The 21,323-nt window shown below is 36.2% G+C and overlaps 1 protein-coding gene across 3 annotated transcripts in view; it reads right to left on the bottom strand.

Annotated features, from left to right (window-relative positions):
• CHM (CHM Rab escort protein) overlaps positions 1 to 21,323 on the bottom strand; it is a 227,111-nt gene that overhangs the window by 188,445 nt on the left and 17,343 nt on the right. For all 3 annotated transcript variants that reach the window (XM_059384576.1, XM_059384577.1, XM_059384578.1), the window contains one exon: positions 10,744 to 10,810. In XM_059384576.1, coding sequence (XP_059240559.1) covers positions 10,744 to 10,810 — 67 coding nt within the window. The remainder of the gene's footprint in view (positions 1 to 10,743; positions 10,811 to 21,323) is intronic.

Below are 21,323 nucleotides of genomic sequence, written 5' to 3'. Positions count from 1 at the left end.
TTGAATGTAAAAGAACTAAGTGCTCCAATAAAAAGTCACAGGGTGATAAAATGAATTAAAAAAAAATCCAAAACCCATCCTTTTGCTCCCTACAAGAAACTCATTTCCTACCCAGTGACACATTCAGACTGAAAGTGAAGGGATGGGAAAGCATTCATCATGCAAATAAATGTGAAATACAGCTGGGCTAGCAGCACTTCTGACAAAACAGGCTTTAAAACAAAGACTAACAAGAGACAAAAAAAAAAAAAGAAGAACACTATATAATCATAAAGGAAAAAATCCAACAAGAAAATATAATAATTGTAAGTAAATATTCACGAACCCAACATGGAAGGATCCAAATACATAAAGCAGCTAGTAACAAACATAAAGGAATTAATTAACTAATTAACTACTGGGGGGACTTATCATCCCACTTACAACAATGGGCAGATAATTCAAACAAAATCAAAAGGGAAATAGTGGCTTTGAAGGACACACTGCAGGAGTTGGATTTAACAGATATATTCAGAACAATCCTGAAACACCAGAACGCATTCTTTTCAAGTACATATGGTACACCCTCCAAAACAGATCACATATTAGACCACAAAACAAATCTCAACAAATTGAAAAAAAAATGGAAGTCATACCATGCATCTTTTCTGACCACACTGTGAAACTAGAAACAAGCCACAAGAAAAAATGTGGAAAGAGCACAGATACATGGAGGAGAAACAACATGCTATAACACAATGAATGGGTTAAATGAGAAATCAAAGAAGAAATAAAAATATATATGGAAACAAAAGAAAATGAAAACACAAAAATATAAACTATAGAAAAAGAATAACAAACAAAACCCCAAACCAAAAGAAGGAAGGAAATAATAAACATTAAAGCAGAAATAAACAAAACAGAAACTAAAAACACAACAGAACATATCAATAAAAGCATGAACTGGTTCTCTGAAAAGATCAACAAAACAGATAAATATTTAGCTATATTCATCAAATAAGAGAGGACCCAAACAAGATCAGAAATGAAAGAACAGAAATAACCAATCCCAGAGAAATACAAAGAATTATAAGAGAACATTATGAAAAATTATATGCCAACAAACTGGACAACCTAGAAGAAATTAGCAAATATATATAAACATATAATCTCCCAAAATTGAATCAGGAAGAAATAGAAAATTTGAACAGATTACTAACAAAGAAATTGAATAAGAAATCAAAGAACTCTTCTAATAAACAGAAGTCCAGGATTACATGGTTTCACAGTTGAATTCTACCAACACTTAAAGATTAATACCTATTCTTCTCAAACTTTTCCAAAAATTTAAAAGGAAGGAAAGCTTCCAAATTCATTCTATAAGGCCAGCATTACCCTGAAGTCAAAACAAGATAAATACACCACAAAAAAGAGTACAGGTTAATAACTCTGATGAGCACAGATGAAAAAATTCTAAAGATAATATTACTAAGCTGAATCCAACAGTACATTATAAAAAACCATTCACCACAATCAAATGGGATTGGTTCCAAGGATTTAATGATAGTTCAATATTTACAAATCAGTCAACATGATATCAACAAGAGTAATAATAAAAACCATATGATCATTACAACAGATGCAGAAAAAGCACTTGACAAAGTACAACTTATATTCACAATGAAAACCCTCAATAAAGTAGGTTTAGTGGGAATACACTTCAACATAATAAAGGCCATATATGAAAAGCCCACAGTTAACATCATCCTAAGGAAACTGAAAGTTTTTCCCCTAAGGTCAGGAGCAAGACAAGGATGTCCACTCACACCACATTTATTTAACATAGTACTGAAGTCCTAGCCACAGCAATCCAAAAAGAAATAAAAGGCATTGAAATTGGTAAGTAAAACTTTCACTCTTTGCAGATGACATAATACTACATACATTAAACCCTACAGGCTTCCCCAAAATATTACTAGAAATGATAAATGAATTCAGTTAAGATTATAGGATATAAAATTGATATACAGAAATCCATTGCCTTCTGTACACTAATAATGAAGTAGCAGACAGAGAAATTAAGAAAACAATCCCATCTACACTTTCACCAAAAATTATAAAATACCTAGGAATAGACTTAACTAAGGAGGTGAAAGGCCTGTATTCTAAAAACTATAAAACACTGATGAAAGAAATGGAAGACAATACAAACAAATGGAAAGATATTCCATGCTCATAGAAGAACAAATATCATTAAAATGTTCATACTATCCAAAGGAATCTACACATTTAATGCAATCCCTATCAAAATACCAACAGCACTTTTCACAGAACTACAACAAACAAACCTAAAATTTATATGGAACTACTAGCCAAAGCAATCTTCAAAAAGAACAAAACTGGAGGTATTACAAGGTATTTCAAGATATACCATAAAGCTGTACTAATCAAAATAGTATAGTACTGGCACAATAATGAACACATAGATCAATGGAATAGAATATAAAATCCAGAAATAAACTCATGATTATATGGTCAAATAATCTTCCACAAAGCAATACTGAATGAATACTGAATGGGGAAAAGCCAATCTTCTTTAACAAATGGTGTCAGAAAAATTGGACAGCTACATGACAAAGAATGACACTGGACCACTTTCTTACAGCAAACACCAAAATAAACTCAAAATGGATTAAAGACATAAATGTGAGACCTGAAACCATAAAAGTCCTAGAAGAGGGCTCAGGCATTAATTTCTCTGATATCAGCTGTAGCAATATCTTTGTAGATAGGTCTCCTCAAGCAAGGGAAAAAAAAACAAAAAAAAAAAAAAAAGAACTATTGGGACTACATAAAACTGAAAAACTTCTGCGGAGCAAAGGAAACAAAAGCACTAAAAGGCAACCTACAAAATGGGAAAAGATATTTGCAAATGACCTGATAAAGGGTTACTATTCAAAATATATAAAGAATTTATATAATTCAACATTAAAAAAATTTTTTTAAATGGTCAGAAGACATGAACATTTCTCCAAAGAAGAAATCTAAAAGGCCAGCAGATGCATGAAAAGATGCTCATCATCACTCATCATCAGGGAAATGCAAATCAAAACTATGAGATTATCACCTCACACCTGTCAAAATCACTAAAATCAAAAACACAAGAAACGAGTGGTGACAAGGATATGAAGAAAAAGGAACCTTCATGCACTGTTGGTGGGAATACAAACTGGTTCAACCCCTATGGAAAACAGCATGAAAGTTCCACAAAAAAATTAAAAGAGAATTACTATATAATCTGGGAATTCCACTACTGGATATTTGCCCAAAGGATACAAAAACACTAATCTGAAAAGATACATGCACCCCTATGTTTACTACACCTTTATTTATTTACAATAGCCAAATTATGTAGGCAGCCAAACTGCCTATAGATATAGATATATATAGATCTACTTATCTCCAGTGGAATATTATCCATAAGGAATGAAATCTTGCCATTTGCAACAACATGGATGGATCCAGACAGTATAACACTGTGTGAAATCAGTCAGACAAACACAAATACCATTTATGATTTTACTAATAGGGGGAATTTAAGAAACAAAACAAAGTAAAAGAGAGACAAATCAAAAACACAGACTCTTAACTACAGAGAATACACAGATGGCTACCAGAGGGGAGATGATGGAGTGATGGGTGAAATAGGTGAAGGGGGTGAAGAGTACACTTATCTTGATGAGCACTGAGTAATATACAGTATTTCTGAATCACTATATTGTACATCTGAACATAGTAACACTGTTAGCTATACTGGAATTAAAGTTTAAGTAACAGTAAAATTTAAAAAATTAATCAAGAAATAACAAGTGTTGGTGAGAATAAGTAACAGGGAACCCTCATGCTCTGCCGGTGGGAATGTTAACCAGTGCAGCCTCTATGGGAAACAGTATGGAGTTTCCTCCAAATATTAAAAATAGAACCACTATATGATCTAGCAGCTCCACTTCTCAGTCTTTATCTAAAGAAGACCATAATTCAAAAATTTATGTGTACCCCTAGGTTAACTGCAGCATTCTTTACAAAAGCCAGGATATGGAGAAAACCTGAGTACACACTGATAGATGAATGGATAAATATTTATACACATACACACACCCACACACAAATACTACTCAGCCGTAAAAAGAATGAAATCTTGCCATTTGAGACCACCTGGAATAACTTAAGGGTATTATCCTAAATGAAATAAATCATAGGAAAGGGACGAAAGATGGCAGAAGACTAGGGGACCTCATTTCATCTGGTCCCTTGAATTGAGGTAGGTATCTATCAATCACTCTGAATACCTGTGAATTCAATCAGAGATCTAAAAAAAAATTGCTGGAATTCTACAAATAGAAAAGCAACTGCTTTTTCCAAGGTAGGAGATGAGGAGAAGTGAATCTGAGCGTGATATAACAGAAGATAGAAGGCAGGGGGAGGGAGCCTCTGTAAGCCAGCTACCAGAAAGTAATACAGCCCTGAAGCACAAAACTGAACCTTCAGAAGTCTGCTCCAGTGAGAAATGCCCCTGCCTGAAAGGTGCTTAGGTGGCTAAGCAGGGCAGAACCCTAAGTGGAACAGTGTGCATCTCAGGATCCCCAGATCACAGAAATGGGGGTACCTAATCTGGCAGAGTTCCCAAACACTGAAACTGGTTACTGTCAGGGAGCCCAGGAGGGGTCTCTCATCTTAGTTTGCCATAAACCAATAACAGAAGCACACTACTCTCATGCAAGACTCTTCAAAGGGCAGAAATGCAGTGACTCTCTGCCTTCCCCCAGGAGAGGTGGCAGAGGTGCAGGCAACATCAGGGACCACTCTCCAAGCAGGGGTCCTGCCAAGAACAGAAAAGCAATGACCCTTCACCCTTCCCTGGAGGATCTGTGCCAGCGCCCACTGCAGGAATCTGCAGTTTGGCACACACAAAAGAGAAGACTGCTTATCCCTGAGGGTTTACTGAAGAGAGAGGGCCGTGACCTTTCAGTTCTATGGCTGGATATCAGGAGGTGGCCATTTTTTATTTTTATCCTCTAGAAAGGCACAGAAAGCCTTCAGGGAAGAAAACCCACATACAGCAACCCAAAGCCACGTACACTGAGCCCCACCCCTTGGACAAGCTGTGTTGTAACTCCACCCAGGCAAAAACACCTAAAAATCAGGGCAGCAGGACCCTCCCCTGGAAGACTGGCTAGAACAACTGGCAAACACCAAGTTGAAAGAGCCTATAGGACTACAAAACCCAGTACTACGGGAAAAGAGTGTATAGAATTCAAATTTTTTTCTTACGATTTATTCGTTGTTCAGTTTAAAATTTTCCTTGTATTATTTTTTCCTTTTCAATGAGTTTCTTATTTTACCAACTCCTTGTTTTTAAGTCTTTTTTTAACTTTCATTTTCTACATTTATATTTTATAGATATATTATTCATTTTTTACTTCCATTCACTGTATTTAATTTTATTTTTGTATATATATAACTTTTGGGTTCCTTACAACTTTGGGATTTAGTGTCTTCTAATAAGCAGAACAAAATACACCCAGGACCAAGTAGATCACTCTGTTTTGACATAGCTGGGAAGTTACCAACCCTCCTATCAGACAAATTTGCTTGCAAACCAAAGACTGTAGTAAGGGACAAAGGACACTATATATCATACTTAAAAGGTCTACCCAACTAATCTATCATTTACAAATATTTATGCTCCTAACTAGGGAGCAGCCAATTATATCAACCAATTAATGACCACATTAAAGAAACACACTGATAATAATACAATGACAGTAGGGGAATTCCATACCACACTCACACCAGTGGATAGATCATCTAAGTAGAAGATCAACAAGGAAACAAAGGCTCTGAATGACATAGAAGACCAGATGGACTACACAGATATATACAGAGTGTTTCATCCTAAAGCAAGAGAACACACATTCTTCTTGAGTGCACATGGAACATTCTCCAGAACAGATCACATACTGGGTCACAAATCAGGTATCAACAGGTACCAAAAGACCGGGATTATTCCCTGCATATTTTCAGACCACAATGCTTTGAAACTTGAACACAATCACAAGAGGAAATTTGGAAGGAACTCAAACACTTGGAGGTTAAAGAGCATCCTACTAAAAAATGAATGGATCCACCAGGAAATTAACAAAGAATTTTTTAAACACTCATGAAAACTAATGAGAATGAAAACACAACTGTTCAAAACCTTTGGGATACAGCAGAGGCAGTCCTAAGAGGGAAGTACATTTCAATACAAGCTTCTCTCAAAAAATTAGAAAAATCTCAAATACACAAGAAAACCTTATATCTAAAGGAGGTTAAGAAAGAATGCCAAATAAAGCCTAAGCCAAGCAGGAGAAGAGAAATAAAAAGATTAGAGCAGAAATCAATTATATAGAAACCAGAAGAAGAGTAGAACAGATCAACAAAACTAGAAGCTGGTTCTTTGAAAGAATTATTAAGATCAATAAACCCTTAGCCGGGGCGCCTGGGTGGCTCAGTGGGTTAAGCCTCTGCCTTCAGCTCATGTCATGATCTCAGGGTACTGGGATCTAGATTTGCATCAGGCTTTCTGCTCAGCAGGGAGCCTGCCCCCCACCACCTCTCTGCCTACTTGTCATTTCTCTCTCCATCAAATAAATAAATAAAATCGCTAAAAAAAAAAAAAACTTAGCCAGATTTATCATAAAGAAAAGAGAAAGTACCCAAATTAATGAAATAATGAATGAAAGAGAAGAGATCATGACCAACACCAAAGAAATGCAATTTTAAAAACATACTGTGAGTAACTATATGCCAACAAATTAGGCAATTTAGAAGAAATGGATGTATTCCTGGAAACACAAACTACCAAAACCGAAATAGAAAGAAATGGAAGATCTGAACAGATGCATAAGAAAGGAAATTTAAGCAGTAATCACAAACCTCCCAACAAACAAGAATCCAGGGTCAGAAAGCTTCCCAGGGGAATTCTCCCAAACATTTAAAGAAGAAATAATACCTATTCTACTGAAGCTGTTTCAAAAAACAGAAATGGAGGAAAAACTTTCAAACTCTTTCCATGAGGCTAACATTACCTTGGCCCCAAAACTAGACAAAGACCCCATCAAAAGGGAGAATTACAGTCCAATATCCCTGATGAACATGGATGCCAAAATACTCACCAAGATACTAGCCAATATGACCCAACAGTACCTTAAAACCTTAAAAGGATTATTCACCACTAACAAGTGGGATTTATTCCTGGGATGCAAGAGTGGTTCAACATTCACAAAATCCATCGACGTGATAGAACACATTAATAAAAGACAAGAACCATATGATCCTCTCAACTGATGCAGAAAAAGCCTTTGGCAAAATACATCTTTTCTTGATTAAAATTCTCTGCAGTGTAGGGAGAGCCATCTATAAACAGCTCACAATATCTTAAAAGACATCTATGAAAAGTTCATAGCAAATATCATTCTCAACATGGAAGAACTGAGCTTTTCCCCTAAGGTCAGGAACATGACAGAGATGCCCACTCTCACCAATGCTGTTCCATATAGTAACAGATGTCCAAGCCTCAGCAATCAGACAACAAAAAGGAAAAAAAAAGCATTTATATTGGCAAAGAAGTCATCAAACTTTCATTACTCACAGATAAAATGATACTTTATTTGGAAAACCCAAAAGACTCCACCCCAAAATTACTAGAACTCATATAGGAATCCAGCAACATGGCTGGGTATAAAATCAATGTGCAGAAATCAGTTGCATTTCTATACACTAACTATGAGATAGAAGAAGGAGAAATTAAGGAATCGATTCCATTTACAATTGCACCAAAAAACATATGATACCTAGAAATTAAAACCTAACCAAAGAGACAAAGGATCTGTACTCGTAAAAACTACAACAAACTTATGAAAGGAATAGAGGAATACATAAAGAAATGGAAAAACATTCCATGCTCACGGATTAGAAAAATAAATATTGTTAAAATGTCTATGTTACCCAGAACAATCTACATATTCAATGCCATCTCTATCAAAATACTGCTGACACTTTTTCACAGAGCTGAAATAATCCTAAAATTTGTACTGAACCAGAAAAGACCCCAAATAGCCAGAGGAATCGTGAAAAACAAAACCAAAGCTGGTGGCATCATAATGCCAGACTTCAAGCTGTATTACAAAGCTGTAATCATCAAGACAGTATTGTACCAGCACAAAAATGGAAAGGGATGGATCAAAGGAACACAACAAAGAACCCAGAAATGGACCCTCAATTCTATTTTCTAAAAAAGATTTTATTTATTTATTTGAGAAAGAAAATGAGAGAGAGAGAATGAGCAGGTAAGGAGGGACAGAGGGAGAGGAAGAAGCAGGCTCTCTGCTGAGCAGGGAGCCCAATGTGGGCTCAGTCCCAGGATCCCCAAATCATGACCTGAGCCGAATGCAGATACTTAAGTGACTGAGGCATCCAGGCACCCCTGAACCCTCAATTCTATGGTCAACTAATTTTCAACAAAGCAGAAAAAAGAATATCCAATGGAAAAATGATACTCTCTTCCACAAACGGTGCTGGTAAAATTGGGCCATATGCAGAAGAATAAAACTGGACCATTCTCTTACACCATACACAAGAGAACCTTGAAATGGATGAAACACCTCAATGTGAGACAGGAATCCATCAAAATCCTAGAGAAGAACACAGGCAGCAACCTCTTTAACCTCGCCCGCAATAACTTCTTGCTAGTCATGTATCCAAAGGAAAGGGAAACAAAAGCAAAAATGAATTTTTGGGACTTCATCAAGATGAAAACCTTCTGCACAGCAAAGGAAACAGTCAAGAAAACAAAAAGGCAACCCACAGAATGGGAGAAGATATTTGCAAATGACAATGCAGATAAAGGGCTAGTATCCAAGATCTAAGATGAACTTATCGAACTCAGCACCCAAAAAAACACAAATACTCCAGTCAAGAAATGGGCAGAAGACATGAACAGACATTTCTCCAAAAAAGACATAAAAATGGTCAACAGACACGTAAAAAAATACTCAACATCGCTTGGCATCAAACAAATACAAATCAAAACCACAATCGGATACCACCTCATACTAGCTATAAGAGTAAAATTAACAAGACAAGAAACAACAAATGTTGGCAAGGATGCGGAAAAACGGGAACACTCTTACACTGCTAGTGGTAATGCCAGCTTGTGCAGCCACTCTGGAAAAGGGTATGGAGATTCCTCAACATGTTAAAAATAGAGCTACCCTGCAACCCAGCAATTGCACTACCCCAAATATACAATTGTAGTGATCCAAAGGGGCACCTGCACCCCAATGTTCAGAGCAGCAATGTTCACAATAGCCAAACTGTGGAAAGAGCCCAGGTGTCCATTGACAGATGAATGGATAAAGATGTGGGATATATATATACACACAATGGAATATTACTCAGCCATCGGAAAGGATGGATTTCCGTTGAAAAGGTACAGGATTACCATTTACATTGACATGGATGGAACTGAAGGGTATTATGCTAAGTGAAATAAGTCAAGCAGATAAAGACTATTATCATAAAGTTTCACTCATATGTACAATAGAAGAAACAGCACAGAGGATCATAGGCAAAGGGAGGAAAAAACTGAATGTGAAGTCATCAGAGAGGGAGAAACACTGTAAGAGACTCCTAAGATAGGAAACAAAGGAAGGTTGCTGGAGGGGAGGTCAGTGGGGAGATGAGATAATTGGATGATGGTCATAAAGGAGGGCATGTGATGTGATGAGCACTGGGTGTTATGTGGAACTGATGAATTAATGAATACTACATCTAAAACTAATGATGTACTATATGTTGGCTAATTGAAATTTTTTATTCTTTTTTTGGCTAGTTGAATTTAAATAAAAATAAGTAAATAAATGAAATAATCAGAGAAAGGCAAAATGCCTCATGAGTTCACTTAAATGCAAAATCTATAAAGAAAAGAAATAGAACCAATCTCATAGATAGAATAGATTATTGGTTGCAAAGGGGTGGCAGTTTGGAGGGTATGTGCAATAAGTTAATGGGTCAAGAGGCTCAAACTTCCAGTTATGAAATAAGTCATAGGGATGTAATGTATAGCATGGTGACTATGGTAAGTAATGTTGTATTGCAAATTTGAAAGACTAAGAAAGTAAATCTTAAAGTTCCCATCAAAAGAAAATACAATGTTTTAATTTGGGTGACAGATAGTAACTAGACTTATTGTGGTGATGTTTCCCAATGTATCTAAGTGTCCAATCATTATGTCACACACCTGAAACTAAGAGAATATTGTATGTCAAATATACTTCAATAAGACAGAAAATATGAAGCCCAAAATACAATAGCACACACAGGTTGTATACACCCTCACACTCACAAAAGAAAAAAAGCAAGTGTTAGGTTTCCAAGTTTCTTGCATACTTATCATTTAAAAAACAAAATCACTCATGAGAAAAAATTATGCTATGGTTAATTCTCAAAGAAAACAGATCACTATTTCATAGCAAAGAATTATAAAACTTGTATTTTATATATTTCATATATTTTGGGTGAAAATTAAACAATTCCAATTACGTTTCTAACTTAGTTTATACATGACATATATAGACACATATATACATACAAGTGTATTTGAACTGCAATTCTGCATAGAGACATTTAAGAAGTATTAAATGCTACCACTGATAAACTTACGAATCAACATGCAGAACTCTCTGGCCACTTCTTGAACATGCAGCTGCAATAATGGATTCAGGCAAACCTATAAAAACACACATTTGTATCATTTAGAATGTAGAAAAAAGTATACACACACACACACACACACACATATATATATATATATACATATATATATATATATAAATACTAATAGTTGAATGCATGTTATCACTACATAAAAAAGTTTAAGAAGAGGGACACCTGGGAGGCTTAGTTGCTAAGCGTCTGCCTTTGGCTCAGGTCAGAATCTCAGAGTCCTGGGATCGAACCCCAAATCAGGCTCCCTGTTCAGTGGGATCCCTGTTTGTGATCTCTCTCTCACTGTCTCTGTCAAATAAACAAGAGAGGCTCATCCCTGTATTCAAACTTCTAACATTTATACTATCATACCATTGGATATTTGTTAAATGTATACTATTTATCCTAAAATTTTATTACATGGAGGAGATTTTATTTTTAAATCAAGCAGTTAAATTCTTTTTATGCAAATTTCCATAAATGAGCAAATGTCAAAATATTATTCATATAGCACTTTGTCATTTACAGCTGTGTTCACACATTAGCTCACCTCATTTTCCAAACTGCACTGAGAGTGAAGTGTCATTAGCAAAGAAAAGAAATACTGAGATGCAAATATGTTAACTTGTTGCCCTACAATTTAACATTTTTTCCTACTGTTGAAATTAGAATCTATATCTAACTCCAAAGCCACACAGTGCCTATGAGGGGAATGGCATACATTTTTCAGTTTAAGCAATAGTTTAGTTTCAAAAGAGGCCGTTTATTGAGAACTGAAACCATCAAACGCCTAGAAGAGAATACAAGCAGTAATTCAATGGAATATTACACAGCCACAGAAAAGGATGAGATCGAGCACTGGATGTGGTGCAAAAACAATGAATACTGTTACACTGAAAAGAAATTTAAAAAAAAAAAACCTTAAAAAAATAGAAAAAGAAAAGGATGAGATCACACCATTTACAACAACATCAATGAGCCTAGAGGGCATTATGCTAAGTAAAATCACTGAGACAGATAAAGAGAAATACCTGTATGATTTTACTTATATGTAAAATCTAAATAACAAAGGAATAAAACAAAAAGCAGAATCAGACCTATAAATACAGAGGAAAAAACTGATGGTTGTCAAAGAGGAAGGGAATGGGGGTATGGGCAAAAAGTGTGAAATGGAATGGGAGATATAGGCTTTCAGTTATGAAATAAGTCATAGAAATAAAAGGTACAGCATAAGGAATATAATCAATGATATTTTAATAGCACTGTATGATGAGAGATGGTAGGTATAGTTGTGAGCATGGCTTAATGTTTAGAAAAGTTGAATCACTATGTTGTACAACTGAAAATCATGTAACTATTGTCTACATGAATGAAGAAGCAAATACTATTTTAAAAAAGAGGCAATTTACAGGTCACATTATTTCATTTTCTGGTTAATACAGCAGTTTGAAAAGAACATTAGTATTTTGGAATTAAATTGAGCTACACCATAAAGTTGGTTATCATAAGGAAAATATATATTACAAGTACTAACAAAAAAATCACAAATTACCAAAGAATAGTTTCATAACATAAAAATTTCAGATGTTCACCACAGTTAATGTGGAGGCCGAGAATATCAAGGCCATCCCACCTAAGGTTTAGCCTTAGCATAAGTACAGCCATCTTAGCTCCTGCAGCCATCTCAGACCCCTATGCCCAAGGGCTGAACTTTCCCCCACCCTGCGTTAGTTCCAGTAAGCCACACCCTGCTTTGGTCCAAGAATCCCCATCCTGCTTTAGTAACAAGAACCCATAAATACCCCTGCCTTAACTAAGCTCGGGGTCCAAGTCCCAAATCCGCTGTAACGGGTATACTTGGTCCCAAGCTTAAGCTTGTCAAATAAATCCTCATGTGACTGCATCGGATCTTGGCTCCTTGGTGGTCTCTCGGATGCGAAAACTTGGGCCCAGCAGTTAATACACTATATTGTGCACTCAAAACTGTTTCATAACTTTCTATTGCAAAATCTATCAGTTCAGTAGAAACTATTAAGGATCATTTATATCAGTCAGACAAAGAATGTTTTGAAAGTCTAGTGCAATTCTACAGTACTACTACTGACTCAATAAATGAAGCACCCTGATCCTCTTCGATTTTTATGTGGTAGAAAAGAAACAGCACCATTTTTTGTCAGGGGCTTAAAACTACACACTAGGCATCAAGGATTTCAAGAAAAGGGAACAGTTTATCTTCCTTATGTAAAAAGCAATATGCATATGGAAGCAACTGACACAATCGAGCTAAAAAACCACATTAAACACAAGCTCCAGCTGCACTCACATAAGAACTAGAGTTTTCCAGTGGTGACTACTGTGGGTGTATAGTGTTTGGCTCAAAAACAAAGTTAAGACTAAATGTACTGAAGACAGCCATTAAATATCAATTACTGGAAATAAGCCATCATAGCTTTCAAATTTAACTTCGGAAAATAATTCAAACAGAAAATACAGTAAGAATTTGTGGTGTACTCCCAAAAAACAAGAGCACAGGACCTGATGGATTCCCTGGGGAATTGTACCAAACATTCAAAGAAGAAATAACATCTATTCTCCTGAAGATGTTTCAAAAAATTGAAGCAGAAGGAAAACTTCCCGACTCTTTCTGTGAAGCCAGCATTACCCTGATCCCCCAACCAGGCAAAGACCCTACCGAAAAGGAGAATTTCAGACCAATATCACTGATGAATATGGATGCTAAGATTCTCAACAAGATCCTAGCCACCATGACCAGGTGGATTTCATCCCTGCTACAAGGATGGTTCAACATTTGCAAATCAATCAATACGATAGAACAAATTAATAAGAGAAACAACCACATGGTCCTCTCAATTGATGCAGAAAAAGCATTTGACAAAATCCAGCATCCGTTCCTGATTAAAACGCTTCAAAGTATAGGCATAGAGGGAACATTCCTGAACGTCATCAAATCTATCTATGAAAGACGCACAGCAAATATCATCCTCAATGGGAAAAAGCTTGTAGCTATCCCATTGAGATCAGGAACACAAGAATGCCCACTCTCACCACTCTTGTTCAACATAGTATTGGATGTCCGAGCAACAGCAATCAGACAACAAAGAAATAAAAGGTATCCAAATTGGCAATTAATAAGTCAAACTCTCTCTCTTCATAGATGACATGATTCTTTATATGGAAAACCCAAAAGACTCCACCCCCAAACTACTAGAATTCATACAGCAATTCAGCAACGTGACAGGGTACAAAGTCAATGTACAGAAATCAGTGGCTTTCTTATACACTAACAATGAAAATACAGAAAGGGAAATGAGAGACTCAATTCCATTTACTATAGCACCAAGAACCATAAGATACCTGGGAATAAACCTAACCAAAGAGGTAAAGGATCTGTACTTGAGGAACTACAGAACACTCATGAAAGAAACTGAAGAAGACACAAAAAGATGGAAGACCATTCCATGCTCTTGGATTGGAACAATAAACATTGTTAAAATGTCTATACTGCCTAGAGCAATCTATACTTTTAATGCTATTCTGATCAAAATTCCACTGGTATTCTTCAAAGAGCTGAAGCAAATAATCATAAAATTTGTATGGAATCAGAAGAGACCCAGAATTGCTAAGGAAATGTTGAAAAACAAAAATAAAACTGGGGGCATCACATTACCTGATTTCAAGCTTTACTACAAAGCTGTGATCGCCAAGACAGCATGGTACTGGCATAAAAACAGACACATAGATCAGTGGAACAGAGTAGAGAGCCCAAATATGGACCCTCAACTCTATGGGCAAATAGTCTTCAACAAAACAGGAAAAAATATACAGTGTAAAAAAGACAGTCTCCTCAATAAATGGTGCTGGGAAAACTGGACAGCTATATGTAGAAGAATGAAACTCGACCATTCTCTTACACCGTACACAAAGATAAACTCAAAATGGATAAAAGACCTCAACGTGAGACAGGAATCCATCAGAATCCTAGAGGAGAACATAGGCAGTAATCCCTTCGATATCAGCCACAGCAACTTCTTTCAAGATATGTCTCCAAAGGTAAAGGAAACAAAAGCGAAAATAAACTTTTGGGACTTCATCAAGATCAAAAGCTTCTGCACAGCAAAGGAAACAGTCAAGAAAACAAAGAGGCAACCCACAGAATGGGAGAAGATATTTGCAAATGACAGTACAGACAAAAGGTTGAGATCAAGGATCTATAAAGAACTCAAACTCAACATGCAAAAAACAGATTATCATATGAAAAAATGGGCAAAAGACATGAACAGACACTTCTCCAACGAAGACATACAAATGGCTATCAGACACATGAAAAAATGTTCATCATCACTAGCCATCAGGGAGATTCAAATTAAAACCACATTGAGATATCACCTTACACCAGTTAGAATGGCCAAAATGAGCAAGACAGGAAACAACATGTGTTGGAGAGGATGTGGAGAAAGGGGAACCTCTTACACTGTTGGTGGGAATGTAAGTTGGTGCAGCCACTTTGGAGAACAGTGTGGAGATTCCACAAGAAATTAAAAATAGAGCTTCCCTATGACCCTGCCATTGCACTCCTGGGTATTTACCCCAAAGATACAGATGTCGTGAAAAGAAGGGCCATCTGTACCACAATGTTTATAGCAGCAATGGCCACGGTCACCAAACTGTGGAAAGAACCAAGATGCCCTTCAATGGACGAATGGATAAGGAAGATGTGGTCTAATACACTATGGAGTATTATGCCTCCATCAGAAAGGATGAATACCCAACTTTTGTAGCAACATGGACGGGACTGGAAGAGATTATGCTGAGTGAAATAAGTCAAGCAGAGAGAGTCAATTATCATATGGTTTCATTTATTTGTGGAGCATAACACATAACATGGAGGACAAGGGGAGATGGAGAAGAGAAGGGAGTTAAGGGAAATTGGAAGGGGAGGTGAACCATGAAAGACTATGGACTCTGAAAAACAATTTGAGGGTTCTGAGGAGGCGGGGGGGTGGGAGGTTGGGGGAACCAGGTGGTGGGTATTGGAGAGGGCCCAGATTGCATGGAGCACTGGGTGTGGTGCAGAAAGCATTGAATACTGTCACACTGAAAAGAAATAAAAATTTTTTTAAAAAATAGAATTTGTGGTGTAGAAGGAACTAAAAGAAATAAAGTTTTAAATAGTTAAGGATACTTAATTCTTCAAACAGTTAAAACTGTATTATTCTAATGTCTTCTATCTTAGGATTATCTGAACTTTTTACACCTAAAGAAATACTGTTTCTTATTAATGGAACACAGTCACAATGGTACTTTAAAAGCTGCCAAACCTCTTAGTTAAAAAGGATAACAAGAAAGAAATATGCAGGAAGTAGAATTAGTATGTTAAAGCATGTAATAATAATAGCATTAATAGTATGCCACCAAACATTAGTATAGGGCTTTATAGTTCACAGTATCTTTTCACATACATTACCTCATTTATTCCTCATCGTAATCTTGGGAGGCAGGCATTATTATCCATGTGAGAAAATGGAATGAGAAGATTAAATAACTTGCCAAAGATGAAGTAATTCAATAATTTGATATCTCGAATTCCAATTACCATGGTAAATTCACTCTCTTCAACTTGGACATGAGTCTGTGAATGAGTATTCAAGGGAAGGCCAGCAGCACAATGAAATGGGCATAGTTTCAATCAGACAGACCTAGTCTTGAATTTTAATTTTGCCACTTAACTAGTTATGTGACCTCACACAAGTCACTTGCCATCTCTGAGCTTTTGTTTCTTCACCTGTCAATGGGAATACCACCATTTACCTCATGGGACCAGTAAGTTATTAGAGGGTACCTGCTCTATAAAAACTACCTACTTTTATTATTGTTCAGTAAGATATTTTAGAAGAATACATTTTCATCTAAATACCACTCCAATCATACATCTACTTTTACTAGATTCCAACTCCAATGGCAAGCAATAACAAAATTACTCCTCCATGTGGTTCTATTAGCTCTTTCTCTGGATAAGCAAATAGGCATGTGGTTGTTTCCATAGCTGCAATCAACAGTCAGAGGTCATGTCTCTGGCTGACAAAGCAAAGCCAAGGGCAGATTTCAAAAATGAACATGGTTTGAGTCCAAATATACAACACCAAAATAACTATCATTTGTGTTTTCCCTTAATACTTCTATCCAGACATTCCCTACTAGTTTGTGAAATTGATAGGCTATTCCCCCTTTAAATGGCAAGGGCCTATTATCTTCATGCTTAGAATGATTAAAATAATAAACTAATAATACAGTTAGTAATGTCTCCCCAAGTCTCATATTTCTTCCCACCCATTTAATAAACACTAAGTTAGGTCCTTGAACAGAGGAAGCATGTGGTAGATTGTCTATACTTATTTGTAAAAGAATAAAAAAGGAAAAAAATGGGGAAAGGTAAGAGAAGGATGAAGCAGACTTTGACATAAGATTTAAAACAATTCCTAGCCTATAAGAGCTCAGAGTCTAAAAAATAAGAATTTAAAGGGATTGGGTGCCTGGGTGGTTCAGTCAGTTAAACGTCTGCCTTCAGCTCAGGCCATGATCCTAGGGTCCCTGCTCAGCGGGAAGCCTGCTTCTCCCTATGCCTGCTGCTCCCCCTGCTTGTGCACAGGCTCAAGAGTCCTCTCTCTGACAAATAAATAAAAAAATCTTTTTAAAAAGGAATTTAAAAGGATTAAAATAATCATTAAAACTATTAAAGGAGGGGCGCTTGGGTGGCTCAGTGGGTTAAGCCGCTGCCTTCGGCTCAGGTCATGATCTCAGGGTCCTGGGATCGAGTCCTGTGTCGGGCTCTCTGCTCAGCGGAGAGCCTGCTTCCCTTTCTCTCTCTCTGCCTGCCTGTCTACTGTGATCTCTTTCTGTCAAATAAATAAATAAAATCAAAAAGAAAAACTATTAAAGGAACACAATGGAAAGACACATTTCCTCTGTGAAGCAGTCACTGAAAGCTCCAAAGAGCACAGGACACTAGCTGCATCTTTAAAGAACACTTGTTGTGGGGCGCCTGGGTGGCTCAGTTGGTTAGGCAACTGCCTTCAGCTCAGGTCATGATCCTAGAGTCCCGGGATCAAGTCCCACATCGGGCTCCCAGCTCTGCGGAGAGTCTGCTTCTCCCTCTGACCTTCTCACTCTCTCTCAAATAAATAAAATCTTTAAAAAAAATAAATAAAGAACACTAGTTGCATCTTTAAAGATCTGTAATAAAGCAATTGAAGAATAGTACAGAAGGAAAAGGTGAAAGAAAAAAGGAAAGTGGAAGGGAGTATTCCTGGCAAAATGTGAAGGAAGAATGAAGGGGTGAAATTCAAAGAGTTATTTGGAGCCAAACTGTGGAGTCTGAACTTGGAACATGTAAGCAACAAGGCATTTTGAAAGAATTTTAGCCAGAACAGCATGGTGAAATCAGTATTTCAGAAAAAAAGAATTCTGGTAGCAGCATGAAGGATGAACTTGTACAAAATTGGAGCTTTAAGTTTCAGGGGTTTTTTTCTTACTTATTACAAATACAAATGCACAAGGTTTTCAACTACAATATGGGACTAATAATATATCTCACAGGAATGTAGGAAGGAATAGGTACAAAGTCATATAAAACACCTTACACAGTGCCTCCTAGCATGTCACTGACATTCAGTAAATACTGGTTCTGTTCCCTTCTCTTCCAACCCCTTCAATAAGATTAGTTATTTGAAAAGAAAAAAAAAATCACTTATTTACTATTTACTTATCTTCAAAGATCTAAAAACTTAAGTTTTTGAAAAGAAGTCCATTAGGCTTTCCTATATGTGCATTACAGGCTTCTTCTATATGGTCACTAAAGAAGTTCATCCAACACTAAGTGTCATTTAAACATTCCACTCTATTAAATTCATTTGTGAGGCCATATAAAATAGTTGCCAAAAGACTGTAGGAAAAATACCTAATTCTGATTCAAGACCACTGGCAAGTCATTTTTACCAATCCACACAAGTAAATATTAGCATTTCATAAGTTTGTAATGGGGGAAATTAAGGTTTGTTACTTCATGTCTTTCTTGTTGAGATTCTGTATAAAGTTGACAGCTAGAAAAAATACATTAAAAGCTTATGGAGTCTTATAGGATCATATATACAAACATGTATAGTCCCAGAGTTCTGCAATTTTCCAAAACCTGTATAGATAAGATAGAGATGTTTTATTCTCAAATGAAGGAGCTAGGCTAAAATCAGAAACAAAAAGGTATGAAATTAGTATTTTCAAGAATCTTTTTTTAAAGATTTTATTTATGTATTTGGCAGAGAGAGAGAGCACAAGCAGGGGGAATGGAAGAGGGAGAAGCAGGCTTCCCGCTGAGGAGGGAGCCCAATGCAGGGCTGGATCCCAGGACCCTGGGATTATGACCTGAGCCGAAGGCAGATGCTTACCATTGAGCCACCCAGGATCCCTATTTTCAAGAACCTTTTCTAAAATATTTTATAGGAATTAAATCATTATTCATTCATTTTTCAAAATCCCCCTTTAATCCAAATCCTTAATGTTGAACTCCATCTTTCACAACTATAAAATTTAGCTTAGTTCTGTATGATCTATTCTAAAAACTGTATTAGTGTCTAGAATTGATTTTTCCTGATGTTATACTTACATAAGATAAACATAAAATAAAGTACTTACACCACTCCCAGCATATTGAACAATAATAGATTCCCCTGACAGAACTCTGATGACCTGGCAAAGCCCAAGTGCTTTCAGCCCAAATCATATGAAACCATAGATCACTCTTTATTTTACAGAACATTTCAAAATGGATCCCTGCTTTCTACCTTGAAAGTCATGTCATGTGTTATTTATAACCAGTGGAGACCAGAATGGAAAGAAAATTACATAGAACTAGAAAATTTACTGTAACTATTTTTTATAAAGAATAACTTTTTTTTTAGGAAAAAAGTACAGAACTCTTATACTGGCAAGGAAAAAAAATTGTGGGCATGACAAGCTTTTAGAGAGCCATAGTCCTTACTACTTAACCCTATGTACAGACGTTCTGCACCATTTTTAAAAAGCACAAACAACATTAGGTACAGAATTGACTAAACTGAGCAAAGAAAAAGTAAAACCACATGCTTAGCTCACATAGCAGCCACTCAAATAAATGATATTGCAAATTTAAACAGAAATTGAATTTCAACCCAGGTTCAAGTAGTTTTGATCATTCTTTTAAATTCTAATTAAAAGATTCCTTTATTTACTTTTTACTGGGTACCTGGAAAAGAGAAAAAAGTGCCAGTGAAACAGCCCAAGGAACTAAGTACAGATAAAAATAGTTCTTAAAATGACAATTATTTTAATTCACTATGACTCATACAAAATACTGAACATATTAGTAAGTATACTAATGGTGTATCTATGGATTTCTTCCTTCTGGGAGAAAACAGTTATTCATATTTATATAATTTTTAGAACTTTACAAAAATATATTATCCATTAAATATTAACTTAAAATTTATGTTAACTTTTTAAAATTCAATATAGTATGACCTTTGAGTATTAAATAAATAAAAAAAAACGTTGTTTTAACATTCAGGGTACTTGAACTAAGTATCCAGAAAACTGGATTCTTGTTCTCAGATTTACATTAAGTAGTTGGAAAGTCATTTAACCTCTTTGGAATTTGGTTTTCTTATAGATATCCTTAGAGATAAAATGAAGGGCTTGAAATAAATGACCCATAAAGTCTGTGACCAGTTCTCAAGGGTGAATGTTAAAGGTGATCAACAACTTGGCCTCCCTTCTTGGGCAAATGACTTGAACTTAAAAAATAAAAACAGAACTCTGGGAAAATGATATTAGCAACAAAGTTGTTTACTCTCCCCCAAGATTCCCATAAAGGCTGACAGTGTAACCAAAACACCAAAACTAAACACCTACTGGCAACATCTATAACAACGCTAGGTGAAAAAATATGATGAACTCCAAAATACAAGTGGATCATTACAAACCATCAATAGCTGTTAAGAGCCACATGTTACCAGAAAATGCCCATAAGAAAATAAAAGAGAGACAAATTTGTGACAGCCCTGAAAGCCAAAGAAACCCAAAATTGCTATTATGCATTCACTGGAAACTTTGCAGGCCCTTTGAGAACAGTAGCAGCAATTGGAAGGAATTCTGCAGGCTCCAACCTATGGATGAGTGCAAAGAAACCCCTGGGAGTGCTAGAGTGGTGGGGGTAGTGGGGGTGGAGGAGTTGGGACCTATAAATTTAGGTTACCAATGAAGCAAACTCTCCCTACAGATAAATCCCTAAATGAGTAACTTGTGAATCTAATTCAAAGTCAGAAAAACAGGAAAAATAGGGGCAAAGGAAAGAGAAGCTCCATACAAAACTAGAAGAGGGTAACACAGCCAGCAGATCTCAGGCTACATTGTTTTTCACTTTGTGAAAACAAAAGAGATCTAGAACAGTGATGTTATAAAAGCTACCTGACCCACACTCATTAAGA

The sequence above is a fragment of the Mustela nigripes genome, chromosome X, assembly GCF_022355385.1.
Source record: "Mustela nigripes isolate SB6536 chromosome X, MUSNIG.SB6536, whole genome shotgun sequence".
NCBI classification, from domain to species: Eukaryota; Metazoa; Chordata; class Mammalia; order Carnivora; family Mustelidae; genus Mustela; species Mustela nigripes.
The sequence above is the reverse complement of the archived record's forward strand: the minus strand, read 5'-3'. Positions and strand labels throughout refer to the sequence as shown.